General features: G+C 47.2%; 2 protein-coding genes across 2 annotated transcripts in view; both read right to left on the bottom strand.

Moving 5' to 3' along the window:
- The window catches only part of LOC117643954 (mucin-5AC), a 72,835-nt gene that overhangs the window by 34,719 nt on the left and 24,067 nt on the right, over window positions 1-14,049 (bottom strand). The window lies entirely within an intron of this gene.
- LOC117643955 (ubiquitin carboxyl-terminal hydrolase 36-like) lies at window positions 5,275-12,391 on the bottom strand. The gene is made up of 10 exons (XM_034383141.1): window positions 12,367-12,391; window positions 12,195-12,321; window positions 10,099-10,145; window positions 7,719-7,810; window positions 7,422-7,590; window positions 7,232-7,340; window positions 6,794-6,861; window positions 6,131-6,356; window positions 5,847-6,048; window positions 5,275-5,385 (listed from the first exon to the last, which is right to left on the bottom strand). The coding sequence occupies exons 1-10, from the start codon at window positions 12,389-12,391 to the stop codon at window positions 5,311-5,313; spliced, it is 1,140 nt and encodes a 379-aa protein (XP_034239032.1). The 3' UTR covers window positions 5,275-5,310.

Here is a 14,049-nt window from a genome sequence, read left to right on the forward strand (position 1 = left end):
TTTGATTCTTTTACTTCAGTTTCACTAAAACGAAATCGTTCATTTTGCGGACGAGGTCCGCGCTCGTCTCTATTCCAATGTCGTCTGCAGCGGGCTGTGCCGACTGCGTCGCGAAGGCCCGCTTGGCAAAGAAAACGTCCCGGACAGCCGCAAAATCACGTTGGCGTTTTGTCATCCCAATCTCGTCGCAATCGCGTCGCTAGGCCCTAAAAGGCCAGGGAGACGGATCATGCGCAACTTCGTTTCGATGGGGCGCGGGTCGGGCGAAACCGAAGCGTCGCAAGAAAAAGAGGGACGACGCCTCGGCGCCTCGCGGCCGCACACGTCAGCCACGCAACACGAGCGAAGTACACCTACACCAGTAGTTCTCAACCTTAGGGTCGCGACCCCAAGCGGGCTCGCGAAATTTTTTTAAGGGGTCGCGGCGATGCTGGAGTCGTGTTTTAGGCCGATTTTAAGCAGCCACTGCGTCTGATCCGAGGCGGGCATTTTGCTCCCTCAACGGGCAATCGGTCTTTGGACCTTCCTTTAGCATGACTTTGTTACGGAGTGCAATTATCAGTCTTAGTTTGGGAGCAGTATTGTCTCAAAGTTGGCCGAAACGCTCAGAAATGTCTATGAAAAATCGTGTTTTGGGCCGATTTTAAGCAGCCACTGCGTCTGATCCGAGGCGGGCATTTTGCTCCCTCAACGGGCAATTGGTCTTTGGACCTTCCTTTAGCATGCCTTTGTTACGGAGTGCGATTATCAGTCTTAGTTTGGGAGCAGTATTGTCTCAAAGTTGGCCGAAACGCTCAGAAATGTCTATGAAAAATCGTGTTTTGAGCCGATTTTAAGCAGCCACTGCGTCTGATCCGAGGCGGGCATTTTGCTCCCTCGACGGGCAGTTGGTCTTTGGACCTTCCTTTAGCATGCCTCTGTTACGGAGTGCGATTATCAGTCTTAGTTTGGGAGCAGTATTGTCTCAAAGTTGGCCGAAACGCTCAGAAATGTCTATGAAAAATCGTGTTTTGTGCCGATTTTAAGCAGCCACTGCGTCTGATCCGAGGCGGGCATTTTGCTCCCTCAACGGGCAATTGGTCTTTGGACCTTCCTTTAGCATGCCTTTGTTACGGAGTGCGATTATCAGTCTTAGTTTGGGAGCAGTATTGTCTCAAAGTTGGCCGAAACGCTCAGAAATGTCTATGAAAAATCGTGTTTTGGGCCGATTTTAAGCAGCCACTGCGTCTGATCCGAGGCGGGCATTTTGCTCCCTCAACGGGCAGTTGGTCTTTGGACCTTCCTTTAGCATGCCTCTGTTACGGAGTGCGATTATCAGTCTTAGTTTGGGAGCAGTATTGTCTCAAAGTTGGCCAAAACGCTCAGAAATGTCTATGAAAAATCGTGTTTTGGGCCGATTTTAAGCAGCCACTGCGTCTGATCCGAGGCGGGCATTTTGCTCCCTCGACGGGCAATTGGTCTTTGGACCTTCCTTTAGCATGCCTTTGTTACGGAGTGCGATTGTCAGTCTTAGTTTGGGAGCAGTATTGTCTCAAAGTCGATCAAAACGGTCGCAAGTGTCTTTGAAAAATCGTTGTGACTATTTTGGTCAACTTTGAGACAATACTGCTCCCAAACTAAGACTGATAATCGCACTCCGTAACAGAGGCATGCTAAAGGAAGGTCCAAAGACCAATTGCCCGTTGAGGGAGCAAAATGCCCGCCTCGGATCAGACGCAGTGGCTGCTTAAAATCGGCCCAAAACACGATTTTTCATAGACATTTCTGAGCGTTTCGGCCAACTTTGAGACAATACTGCTCCCAAACTAAGACTGATAATCGCACTCCGTAACAAAGGCATGCTAAAGGAAGGTCCAAAGACCAATTGCCCGTTGAGGGAGCAAAATGCCCGCCTCGGATCAGACGCAGTGGCTGCTTAAAATCGGCCCAAAACACGATTTTTCATAGACATTTCTGAGCGTTTCTGCCAACTTTGAGACAATACTGCTCCCAAACTAAGACTGATAATCGCACTCCGTAACAGAGGCATGCTAAAGGAAGGTCCAAAGACCAACTGCCCGTTGAGGGAGCAAAATGCCCGCCTCGGATCAGACGCAGTGGCTGCTTAAAATCGGCCCAAAACACGATTTTTCAAAGACACTGCTGACCGTTTCGGCCAACTTTGAGACAATACTGCTCCCAAACTAAGACTGATAATTGCACTCCGTAACAAAGGCATGCTAAAAGAAAGGTCCAAAGACCAACTGCCCGTTGAGGGAGCAAAATGCCCGCCTCGGATCAGACGCAGTGGCTGCTTAAAATCGGCCCAAAACACGATTTTTCAAAGACACTGCTGACTGTTTCGGCCAACTTTGAGACAATACTGGAGACAATAAAGGAGGGGTCCCGTGGGGTCACGACATTTTTCCTGGGGGTCGCGGAAATTTTTGGCTTCAAATTTGGGGTCGCGAGCCGAGAAAGGTTGAGAACCGCTGACCTACACTCTAACTACTTCGAAACTTGCAGGCCAGCGCATCACCTCTATTGGAGAACTTCTGTACACCCAAATTATGATCAAATTATTTTACAGGGGACTCAAAGTGTTAGCAAATGCCGTTTGCTTAAAAAACAAAAAAAAACTGTTTTTAAGTACATTTTTAGAAGATCTGCATTTTGAAGATTTTATCGTGAAATTTGCAAGGATATTTTTCATTTTTTACGTCTATTTTCCTTTTTTGCCCGCCCACAGTCCGTTTGACGGCGGCAAAACAGGCAGAGTGATAAATCGCTCGTGCAGCCGGCCCGGCGCGGCATGACAAGAACTGACAAGAACAGACAAAATCCCTTTCCCCTCCCTTCCCAGTGCTCAGCTCCGCGGTTACGTTTTTCGCCTGAAGAGGGCGCTGCTGACTGCACCCACGGCCCCGCGCCACGCCACGCCAGTCGGCATGACAGCACACTGCGGTTGGGGAGACAGCTGCGACGGCTCTCACGGCCGGCTTTGACAAAACTCGGCAAAACGAGAAAAAGGTCCCGCAAAATAAGCAAATTACGGCGCGAATCGCAATTCACTTTTATGTGCGGCCGGCGAGCGAGGGCTGTAAACGCCACCGGAGTGAAAATCATTTTCTCTCGCTCTACCGGTGACGCGCGCGCGTATGCGGCGGCGAGAAGGAAAAAAAATGACAGGCGTACGCATCATTCCGTACATAATTTCCTTTTCTTACTTGAACGCCTGAAAAAAAAAAACAGTAACGTTGAAGAAAAAAAGGGGGCGAGACTTGGCGGTGTGTGGCTAAGTATACGCTGCAGCCGCGCAGCGAGCAAGTTGATTCCAATCATCAAGCCAGAGCCGGCAGGCCGCAGGCCCGGGGAGAAATGATCTTGCCTCGTTCGGCAACACGTCTTCGGGGAGACTGGTGGCTGCAGTCTCACACTCCAGCAAAGGAGTCGGACTGACTCCAGCAAAGGTATGGGGCCTCGTGGCTCACGCCCGGCCCCTGGCAGAGGGCCCGCGAACGCGTTACTGCCGCTTCGGACACACCATTAGGCAGCCTCGGCGCCTCGAGGATTGATTCCGCCCCGCGTCTCCCTTGCACCCGCACCCAGACCCGCCAGAGTGCGACAAAGACAGACCGACAATTGTTCGGCACCATCCTGCTGCTGCATTCACAATCGCCCCTCCCCACCGCGGGTCCCAAAAACAGCGACGCCGGGGCAGTGACCAGAGGACAACGCTAGGCCCCTGAAGGGCCCGGCAAGCCCGCCCGGTTCCCTCTGCCTCCACGACATTATTTATCTGCTTGAGGTTTCCCCTCGGACGAATACGGCACCATCATCACGGCCCTCGAGTCAAGGCCCCTCGGGCAGCGGCCGGGCCCGGGCCGTGCCTCGACCCAGTCGTGTGTCTAGTCACCGACTAGTTAGTCGCCAGCTAGTTAGTCACTCGCAGTGACTGGCTCGGTAGCGCGTGAGGGAATGGACGGAGCCCGGGGCCCCGGGGCGTCGCGTGGGGCGTCGGGAAGGAGAGGGGACGCTCCAGGCGACGAAATGGCGTGCCCTATCTTCAGAGGACTCAAGGGAAATTTGGTCGAAACTGTGGTAAATGTCTGAAAATCGTAATTTCAACAAAAATTTCGGCGGCGACTGCGTACGATCCTGAGCGAAGTGGCCAATTATGGCCCCTTGCTGTTGAATTGATGTTTAAGCCGATTAGGTTTAAAATCAGTGTTTTCGGTTGGTGAAAAGCTGAAAGTCAAACATACATACTTATACAGAGTCACGTTTACAAGGAAGCTGTGCCTTCTTACCAAGACGAAGCCATCCTCTCACACGATAAGCGCACCTCTGTTTTGTAGCTGCAGAAAGAGACTCAAACAAGGGTCCGGCCAGAATCTCTACGAATTGCCTGCACACTGAAATTTAGGAATGTTGGGTAAGATTTACCAACTAACTGCTGAAGTATAGCGTAAAATATAATACAATCGTACCTCCCCTTTCTGACGATATTTTAATGCAATCCTCTACATTAATGCTCGATTTTATTTGCTCAAATCTCTCTAATGTACAGAAATTCTCCTCGTTCAATCCATCATGGAAAATGGATCTCGCTGCAACGTAAATATTTACATCGTTTAGACATTACATTCTGCACATTGCGGCAGTCTTGAAATTTTTTAGCTACTGTTAACCACGAAACTAATCCCACCCTCAACATTAATCAGAATAAGGTTATCATGCAAAACATCCGCAACCATACTCTGCACTACATCAAGTTGTTAGAGCTAAGAAAATCACAAATCTTCTTTCAGTAAAGGCTGATTTTATGGTGATCCCCGGTTTACATGTGCAATGCAGTGCAAAGATCGGGCGTCACGCGTAGAACCTTCTACAGTAGGAGTGTTAGAATGCTGATTATAAAGGAGCGCTTCCGTGCTCCTCAAAGTGAAAACTGCTGAGTTTTTAAACTTCTTAAATGAATAGGCCAAAAGACAAGATTCTTGAGCAACTAATTTGGTAGCCGCCTATCCGACCACCACGGCAGGGCAGGTCAGAGAGCATTAAGCTTCGCATTCACACCTCCAACTGTTGGCTGAGGGCAGGGTCGTGGTCAAACATCAGCCTTTACCGAAAGAATCTAGAAGATTCGTTCTACTCGTGCAACAAAAGAATGAAATGTTACATAATTTATTTTTAATAGTTGCCAACAATACACGTAACATTAATGAAAAAAACTGAAAACAGCAAAAAATGTTTACAAACTTGCAACAACTTATTTTAAAAAAAAAACAGAACTTTACAAAACTGGAATATACTTCGAAAAGATTAGATCTAGTTGTTGTTTAGTTTGTAAAAATATATGTAGCCCTTATTTGTAAGAAGCTCATTTTCTGTTACTTGCTGAACCTGTAAACAAATAAACCATAAAGAATTTTCTTGCTCGTGTTAAATCACATCCAATTTCTGAAGTATATTTCCCCAGTCACCTTATACAATTATGTTTTAAAAAGATAATGGGTTTAAGCGGAGCGCAATCGCCATAGGTGAGATTTAGGAGAGGTGGATAGGTTTCTCAATAGAGTTCCATGGTTCCCGCGACACATGCAATTCCGCGCGGGCAATATGCTACACACACGCCTGCACACACACTCAAACACGAGCGCGAGCGCATAGATCCATCACTTTGTTCTATAAAGTGTGATGTGCCGAAGAGGCAATTCAAATTCTACCGCGGGCAATAGAAAATGTTCTAGCGCCGAGACGGGAAATTCCTCATAAGCTAACGGAAATTTTTTTCTTGCTAAACTCAACAGGCCCAAATGAGCATGATTGTTTGTGATGGCTCTCAAAACCTTTGCATAGCACACCTGTGAATCATTGAACTGGTAAAACTTCTCGTTATTTTTCACGACAGTAACATAATGACCAATTTTTGATCTTTTGCCGCCATGCAGGATGGAACCAAACATTGAATAGTTGCATGGAGTGCCAGTCTCCATGAAATCACTGACACTTAATGTTTCTTGCACAGATATATTTTTAAAAATTTTTGTACCATTCGCATTAAATCTGCAAGAATAAAAATGGAAATAAATGAAGCAGAATGAAGCAGTTTATACAGGAACCGAATATGCATTGACAAAACGCATACCTCTTTAAGTAGCAGATTAAAACTTTCGGAGGCTCTCTTAATTTAAGTCTCTTTATTGCAGCAACCTGCGTTTTGCAACACATCGGGCAATTGTATTCATTGATTAACTCTGGAGTAAAGAAAATTTGTAGACAATCTTCCACTTTTGTGGCTTTTTCTAATGGGAGCGGTAGCAGACCGATTGGCTGTGTGGTAACGCTAGCCTTAGAACATGATGTGCAATGAACTGAAAACAAAAATATGACCACTAGAGAAGAGACTTCGAGAAGAGAAGAGACGAAAAGAAATGATTGAAGGATGTAAGAATACCGGTAAAATTCAAAGATAAACTCCGGCGGTATTTCGCTCTCCTTATTAAAGGTGACCCAAAGAAAGGTTCTTTCTACCCGTCGACGGAGTATGATTTTCCGCCGTGGTGAGTTGGGCGCAGTGGCAGGCTGAATTCCGCCCAAACTACGATCTCTATACATTTGTTCCCGTTTTGACCAAGTTGACGGCATTACTGCTGATATCAAAATGGGCATTTATATCTTAATTACTTTAAAACGGGGTTACTGGGGTCTGCCTTAAATACCGTATTTAACGGTGATATTACCGGCCCTTACATCCCAAAATCACTGTGAAGTTTAACAAAAAGAAAAACGAAAGTGACGAAATGCTTACTCTCGCATGTAAAGGAACCTTCTGTAATTGCTGAAATAGGCCCTTCGTTCACACCTTCCTGGACAACCCTGAGGAAAAAAAACAGGTTATCGAGAATACATGCCAAGCCTATTAAATCAGTTTGCGGAAGAATATGTAGTGCCAACAAACAAAGGACGATCACTAGACGCCGGGATGCTACAATGAAGCATGAGTTTAGTCCAAGGGGGTATGGACTCTAAAAACCTGTAACACTTTTAGCACGCTTTTACGCTTTAAGCCTTAAAATAATTGGAATTTACCATAAAACTCTCTAAAACACCCTAATTGGTAATTTTTTTTAAAAAAATTGGCTATTACTCTTTTATAAGGTTTCTACTACACTATTTACGCGTGCTATTACAGATTGACCCAACGCGAGTGAATACCCCCTTGCCTAAATCTGTGGTCTATACTCACTGTTCATCTGATATTCTGAGTAAAAACTCATCATTGAGTCTATTAAATAATATACAAAGAAACTCCTGTGCATCCTGTTGAACATTTATTTTATAGTCCTTCCAAAAACCTGATAAATCAAAGAAAAGATAAACATGAAAAGCAACGGAAACTTACAATTGCAAGCTAAACACACACGTGAGTCCCTCACAATTAAGGTTTGAAACTAATTTTTCTGGTGCGACTGCAGATTTTGAAGATTTGCTATCCAAGCAGAGGTAGTGTAAAGTGCAGGTAATGCAATCATCTTTGGTACAGCCAACTCTGTGATGAAAATCATTTTCAAGCCACTTGACGACGTCATTGTTGTGAAAAAGAGCCTAGAAGATTGAGGTTACACTAACTTAGTTGATGAGGTAAAAGCAGCGACAAAATACGGTACGTAAGCAACGGCACTGTTTGGGCAAGGCTGGATGAACAAAGAGGACACCCAAATAATGTTTCTTACCTGCAGAGTTGAGTTAAGGAAACACGTATTTCCTAAATTGAAAAACCCTGTGCCCACAAGAACACGGTCCCCTTCAAAGCAGCGACGAATTCCTTTACAGAAAAAAAATCATATGATAACCACAAAGAAAAAAAACGAAATAAATTAAAATAGTTTTTCAAAGTTTAATAATAACTGGACATGTTACAATAGTGGTTCAAAGAGCTGGTTAAATTGTGTGGGAGCACACTTAATGAATAAGTAATTTATAAAAGATCTCTGAAGTGTAAATGTGTGTACAGACTTCTTGACAGACCACGACTTTGAGACATTTCTTACAGCTTCGACCAAATTAGAGAAAAAAGTGTACCAATTTTTTCCAGAGGCATTTTAAAAAACGCTCTTTCAATATTTTTTGGAAGGTAAAGGGTCCTACAGGATGAACTTGCAAATTATAAAAATGCCATCTCATTATTTTTCAAGGTACTAAAGAAAAGATCTAAAATTACGTTTTTCGTGCACATTGGGCCTATTAGAAATTTTATTGAATAATACGTTTATATAGGGCAAACTAACCGCGCATCTGCTCAATCGAGATTAGTTTTGGACCATTTGGGCCGTTGACATTGTGAATCATTTTCAGGGATCCCTTAAGCCACGCCTGACACCCCTCCCCTTCCCCTCAAGCTATATTCCGCCTAGCCCGGTAGGCCCGCGGGCCGGAACGGGCACGCGGCGAAATTCGAAGCCGCAACCCGAGACGAGCGTTTGTTGTCCCAGTGGCATTACGGAAGCGGAGACCCCGGCCCGGCGGCCCGGCGCCCAGCCCAGGTGCTGACAGGCGCCCCTGCTTGTATTGTGTCTGAATCGGCAGACTCGGCAGCAACGCGCCGCAGTCGGATTCCCCGTTGGCAACAAGAGCACACCTTCTCCAGCAACGCAAAAACGACTTTGGTGTTTAACTGCCCGAATGACCTTCGGACGCCCTTGGCCAAAGGGCGGGCGCCCGTAAAACCACGTCGGGGCAACCGACTCAGTGAGTCACACCTACAACCAGGATTGCCGTGCAGGGCAGATGGTTACCAGAATAAGGTATCTTTTTAAAAGAAAATTAGAAAAAAATTGTTGAAGCAATCCACTTGCTCGCTGAACAAAGCTACCCACCAGTCTTAAAGAAATGAGATGACGTCACTAAGAACCTCGACGGCTCTCGCGCTACGTATGACCCCCAGCCGCCTGGGAGTCCAAGGCAACGAAACGCGCGTCTACACTTAATGTGAATTAAGACTCTCCCAGTCCCAATCAAAGAGTGCGTTTGTGGGCCACCGCCGAGGTGGCGCGCTTACAACACACACACACACAAACACACTTAGCACTTTCGCACGTGCGAGGTTACGTAAACCGTTTACCGGAGCACACTCTATTGTTGGGGGCGGTGCGCTGAGAACGCGGGGCCGCGCATGGCGAGGCGACGTGAGACTGGATCATCTCATCAGAGGTGTCTCAGCGGCCGGGCGGAGCGCGGCGGAGCGCGACAGGCTTTGCCCACTTCCTCTGCACGTAATGAGAACGCCAGGGACCGGGTTCGAGTCCCGGCGCCCGCCGTGTCACCCGCCACACCATCTGCGGCCGGCCAGCGCTTCAGATGCCATCAGCCCCAGGCTGGTCCGCTTTGCTCTGCCTCGTGGCCCCGCAGCAGCTGTGTCCAGGCGATCGATCACCCTCACGACCTCGTCGCCGACCTGGTCGGCGACCTGGTCGCCGGCCCACACGATGTGGAGTAGCACGCCGCAGCACGCCGCAGCACGGGGCGCAAAGGGGTTGCCCAATCCAAAATGATCAAGCAGGCACCGTTAATTGGTGAACACAAGAACATTGCAAGAAAGAAAGGGAGCTCACTCCAAATAACAGGTGCAACTCGAAGCAATTGCGCGGCACAGCGGCGCCTAGACCCGCTCGCTCAGGCACCCCGCCGCCAGGCAACCCAGCCGCCCGCCACCCCCCTCGGCGCTGCGGCAGGTGCATGGCCTGCGAAGCCTGCACGGCCTGCAAGGCACACAGGCCTAGGCACCTGTGCGCAGGTGTTGCGCCGGCCACGCGATCGGGCAGTGGCGGCGTCACGGAAGGAAGGGACGCGACCTGGCGTGCGTTCGTTTCCTCTTTTATACACGAGTCTTAGGTTTGCCTCAACACAGGCATCCAGTAAAAAGGATTCTATTCCAGGACAGAAAAAGCACGGCAGTAATTAAATCTGCAAGACAGCAACTTAATTTGCATTTTTGTTTTTGTAAAAAAAGGAATTGGAACTTAGAAAAAGCATTGAAGAGAGTAATCATAAAATGCATGCAAGTCCAGTGCCCCGACACGAGCACCGGGACACGAGCGGTGGACAACTGCTCACCCCATTCACGCGTCAGCAGCACTTGTCGGCATGTCCACACAGCATACCTGCGAGGAAAAAACTTGTTAAACATGATGCGATAATTTGCCGGACGTCCAACGACTCGCGGCCAGAGCCTGCCGCCGCGGGCGTTTCCTGCAAGATCATCGTTTTCGTCTTTCCTTGGGATGCAGTTAATGTCAGCAAATGTCTTGCCACTTTTTTCGACCTCTTGTCCAAATGGAAATCCATTGGCACTTCATATTAACATTCTCTATTAGAGCACGGAATCATAAAAAAAAAATTGGGGCCGCTTCCAACAGCGGCAATATTTGCTAACTCTGCCTCATCCTATTATCCGGAAGCGTGTGGTCAGACGCTGGCCGAGCCGGGTACGAGCCACAGGGGGTGACAGCAAAGCGACATCCAAGCGACAGAGCAATGCGCCGCGCTGGTCAGACGTGGTCACGCCCGTGATGGCCGTCCGCGACCAGTGGAACCAGTGGAACGGACACTCAGGACATCCCCCTCGTTCACCTCCAGTAAACATACACAACAATCATACTTTCACTCGCCGCCATTTTTATCTCGCTATCGATTGCATAGAGCGGCGGATATCGGAAGCCCGAAGATATATTGACGCCTGTGACTGTCTGGTCGCCTTGCGTGGCGTTGCAGGGTCCCGAGGCTCGCACGAGCCGAGCGCAGCCGAGCCGAGCGTGGCTGAGCCAAGCCGAGCCGAGCCGGCCGCTGGTCCAGGTGACAGGGAGGCTGATTCATGCTCTGCGCCGAGCCTGGCCGTGCCGTTGTTCAAACGCCTTAGAATGTTTTCGGCCCAATGCAGCGAGGTAGCCCTTATCACAGCACCACGATTTATACACAAACACGGCAAGCGCAAACGAGCGAAAGTCCAACGGCAGCAACAACCAGAGCACACGGCGGCCGAAAAGGCGGAAAGGCAGCCAATTGAGAAGTCCGATTGTTTGATTGGATCGTTGGTAACCACGGTAACCGATAGCGCGCCCTACTCTGCGCTGACCCCGATTTGACCCACGCGTTGCATAATCTAATTGTGCGCGTGTGTGAGTGTAAATGCGGCGTGTGTGTGAGCGCGGGCACACCTGCGGAACACGAAGAACCTCGAAGACACCGTGTGGGAGAGAGACAGACGTTACACAATGACGATGGGGAGTACACAGGCTCTCATCGCGCGCGCGTGTTCCGGACCAGATCCTCAATCTGGAGATAAGAGCCCTCAGTCGCACGACGGGGGTGGCCCGGTGCGCCTGCGCCCCAACTTCTTCCTCGATCACAAGCCGAACGACGGAGCTGACTCCCTTCAGATTCTGAGATTATCTGTCTCAGCAGTCCAGCCAGCTCATCGCGCACAATACTTGCCAGTAAATTAACTCCAAATGCGTCTCAATTGTCAAAAATCCTAGTTACTGAGCATTAAAAGAAAGCTTTTTATTCCAGCACCGTTCCGAAACGCCGTCGGCCAGGCCAGACTCACGTCTCTGGACCAGAACCTGCATTGCTTTTGTGACGAGGAAAAAGTTGGGCAAACGGGCGAATTAAAGGCTGCGCGCGTAAACGGTCCGGGATAAGCTATCGCCAAGACGCCTGGTTGCCCTGGTTCACGCAGGAAACAGGAAGTGTACACAGAGTGTCGCGCAGACGCCCCGCCACCCCGCACAGGAAGGGGTCATCAACATCAGGATGATAGCCCGCCCATCCCTTGTTGCTCTATGCCTGACAGCAAAAATTTGTCACTACCGATAAGTAATGCCGATAAGAACCTTTTAAAAGCCTTTTAAAGTTTCATGAAAGTTTAGTGGTGGCATGGCTATGACACGACATTTAGGAGGCGAATTCAATAAAATGTTTGATTTTTGACAGGAAAATGATTTAACAGTAATCGTAAAGCTATTCTCTCTTACCTTTGCAAACCCAGTGTCTGACACGGGAAACGTATCTTTGTTTTTCTACCATAGATAATGACGGGAACAATTCACCAGCCAAAGACTCTACCAATTCACGGCACACTGAAAACAAAGAATGGCCAGTGCAACTTACAGCCCGAAATAAAAAGGCCCAGAAATAAGAGCGTACCTTGCCTTTCTGTTGACCCCGCGATGCGTTCAGCAAGATTCATACCGGATGTAACCTCTAAGAATCTTTCGATGGTACAAAAATTGGATAGGTCTAAGCGAGGGTTGCAGTTTTCAGTGGCAATCTCTTCCGCTGAAAGACAGAAATATAATTATATTACGATGTACACTGTGTCACCCTTAAATTTTTCAATGTTAACCATCGTGACACTGGACTCTAAACTAGCCCGCACCTCTTATCAGCAAACGACAAGCACTTACTTCCCACTACTCCCGGTACTAGAGATAGGCCAACAGCCAAGTTCGAATCTGAACGAACAAGAACACTTCCAACGTCCAAAGCCTGACGAACCAAACTGAATAAGATTCTAATGACATTGTCAGTCTTCCTTCCAACTACTTCGATAAAACCTTTTATAATTTAAGTTTTCTATGTTTTTATTTATCTTGTTACACGGACTAGGGCGTGCATTTGGGCACGATCGTAATCTGTTCAAATTAACGGTGTTCGAGGTCGAACACCGCGAGTTCGAGCGATCCTAACAGGCCGCTGTTCGTTCCAGTTCGTTCGAATGCGAACATGTTCACACATCTCTACCCAGCACCGGACCAAGCAACTAGGCCGACTACATTATCTACTATGTTGCAGATTATTTACCAACAAAACGTACAACAATAACCAGTACCGGTAGATATGATGACAAAACAACTCGTCTCTTTAAATCTTTTTAATTCTTTAAAAAAGCATTGTATTCGATTTTACAAATTAATTTTCGAAAAAAGTTTGAGGAGACAAAAAAGGTAGAAAAATTAAACAAATTACAGGCTTTCTCTCCTATTTCCTTATCTTACTTAAACTTACTCAAAATAATAATAATACTTCAACAAATTACAGGCTATAAAACCATTTTTCCCTTACTTAAACTTACTTAAACTTACTCAAAATAATAATAATTTTAAAAATAACAGGCTATAAAACCATTTTTCCCTTACTTAAACTTACTCAAAACAATAATAATTTAACAAATTACAGGCTATAAAACCATTTTTCCCACTTTACTCAACATCACAACCTCAACTTCCATTGACAGCAAGTAGAGCCTTCACTGAAATTTTCATCATGATTTTTTCTCTTTGCCTGGAAGAAAGAAAAGTATCAGCCTTTTTACAAGGAGAGATGTATGCATACATGGCATTATAAACAAACGAATATGTAATAAATGGCAAATGGAAGAGATAATAGAATAGTTTCGCTGTGTGATAATGACTTTACTGTTGATAATGGTAAAAATGATTCTTGTCAGAAAAGATTTATGAAAGTCATGTTTTTTGCGGTAAAAATGGTCTGTAATTATAAAAGCGCTGTGCAATACTTGTGAGTTTCTTTCAAAGGATTGGTAGGCATGAAATGGCCTTATGAACTTTGTGGTTGTTCTGTAATTCATGGAGTACAGTTTGGAAAATAGGCCGATCCTGATCAAAAAGAAAACCCATGGGACGTCCAGTAGTGAGGCCAGGTGCGACAAAGTTGGTGCGCGGTCAGTGATTTAAAATAAAAAAACGCGGGTCGGGCAAGAGGAGAAGACGTCGCCGAGAGGAACGAAGACTCCGCGGCGGTCAATGCCGTTTTTACCGCGACTTCCTTTCCAGGGGCTGACGTCCACGTCCATGCCTGGAGGCGCGTTTTCCTCTTTTTTCAATCCCAGGCTCTGCAACTACTCATACACGTGCCCGCAGCACTGCCGGCCATCGGAGAGCCATCGGCAAGCCATCGGCCATCGATCTCAGATTAGCTCCTACGACTCCATGCACCTGCAACATTGTTTATTTGAAGCCAGCCTCCCTTGTACGGACGCCTGCC

The sequence above is a fragment of the Thrips palmi genome, unplaced genomic scaffold, assembly GCF_012932325.1.
Source record: "Thrips palmi isolate BJ-2018 unplaced genomic scaffold, TpBJ-2018v1 HiC_scaffold_17, whole genome shotgun sequence".
NCBI lineage: Eukaryota > Metazoa > Arthropoda > Insecta > Thysanoptera > Thripidae > Thrips > Thrips palmi.

Bases quoted from the DNA above. Each gene is read 5' to 3' on its own strand.
- LOC117643955 (XM_034383141.1), bottom strand. From the start codon at position 12,391: ATGGTTAACATTGAAAAATTTAAGG. The intron at 12,322-12,366 runs GTGACACAGTGT...TCTGTCTTTCAG, and splicing joins TAACATTGAAAAATTTAAGG to CGGAAGAGATTGCCACTGAA. The intron at 6,049-6,130 runs GTATGCGTTTTG...TTATTCTTGCAG, and splicing joins TTAATCTGCTACTTAAAGAG to ATTTAATGCGAATGGTACAA.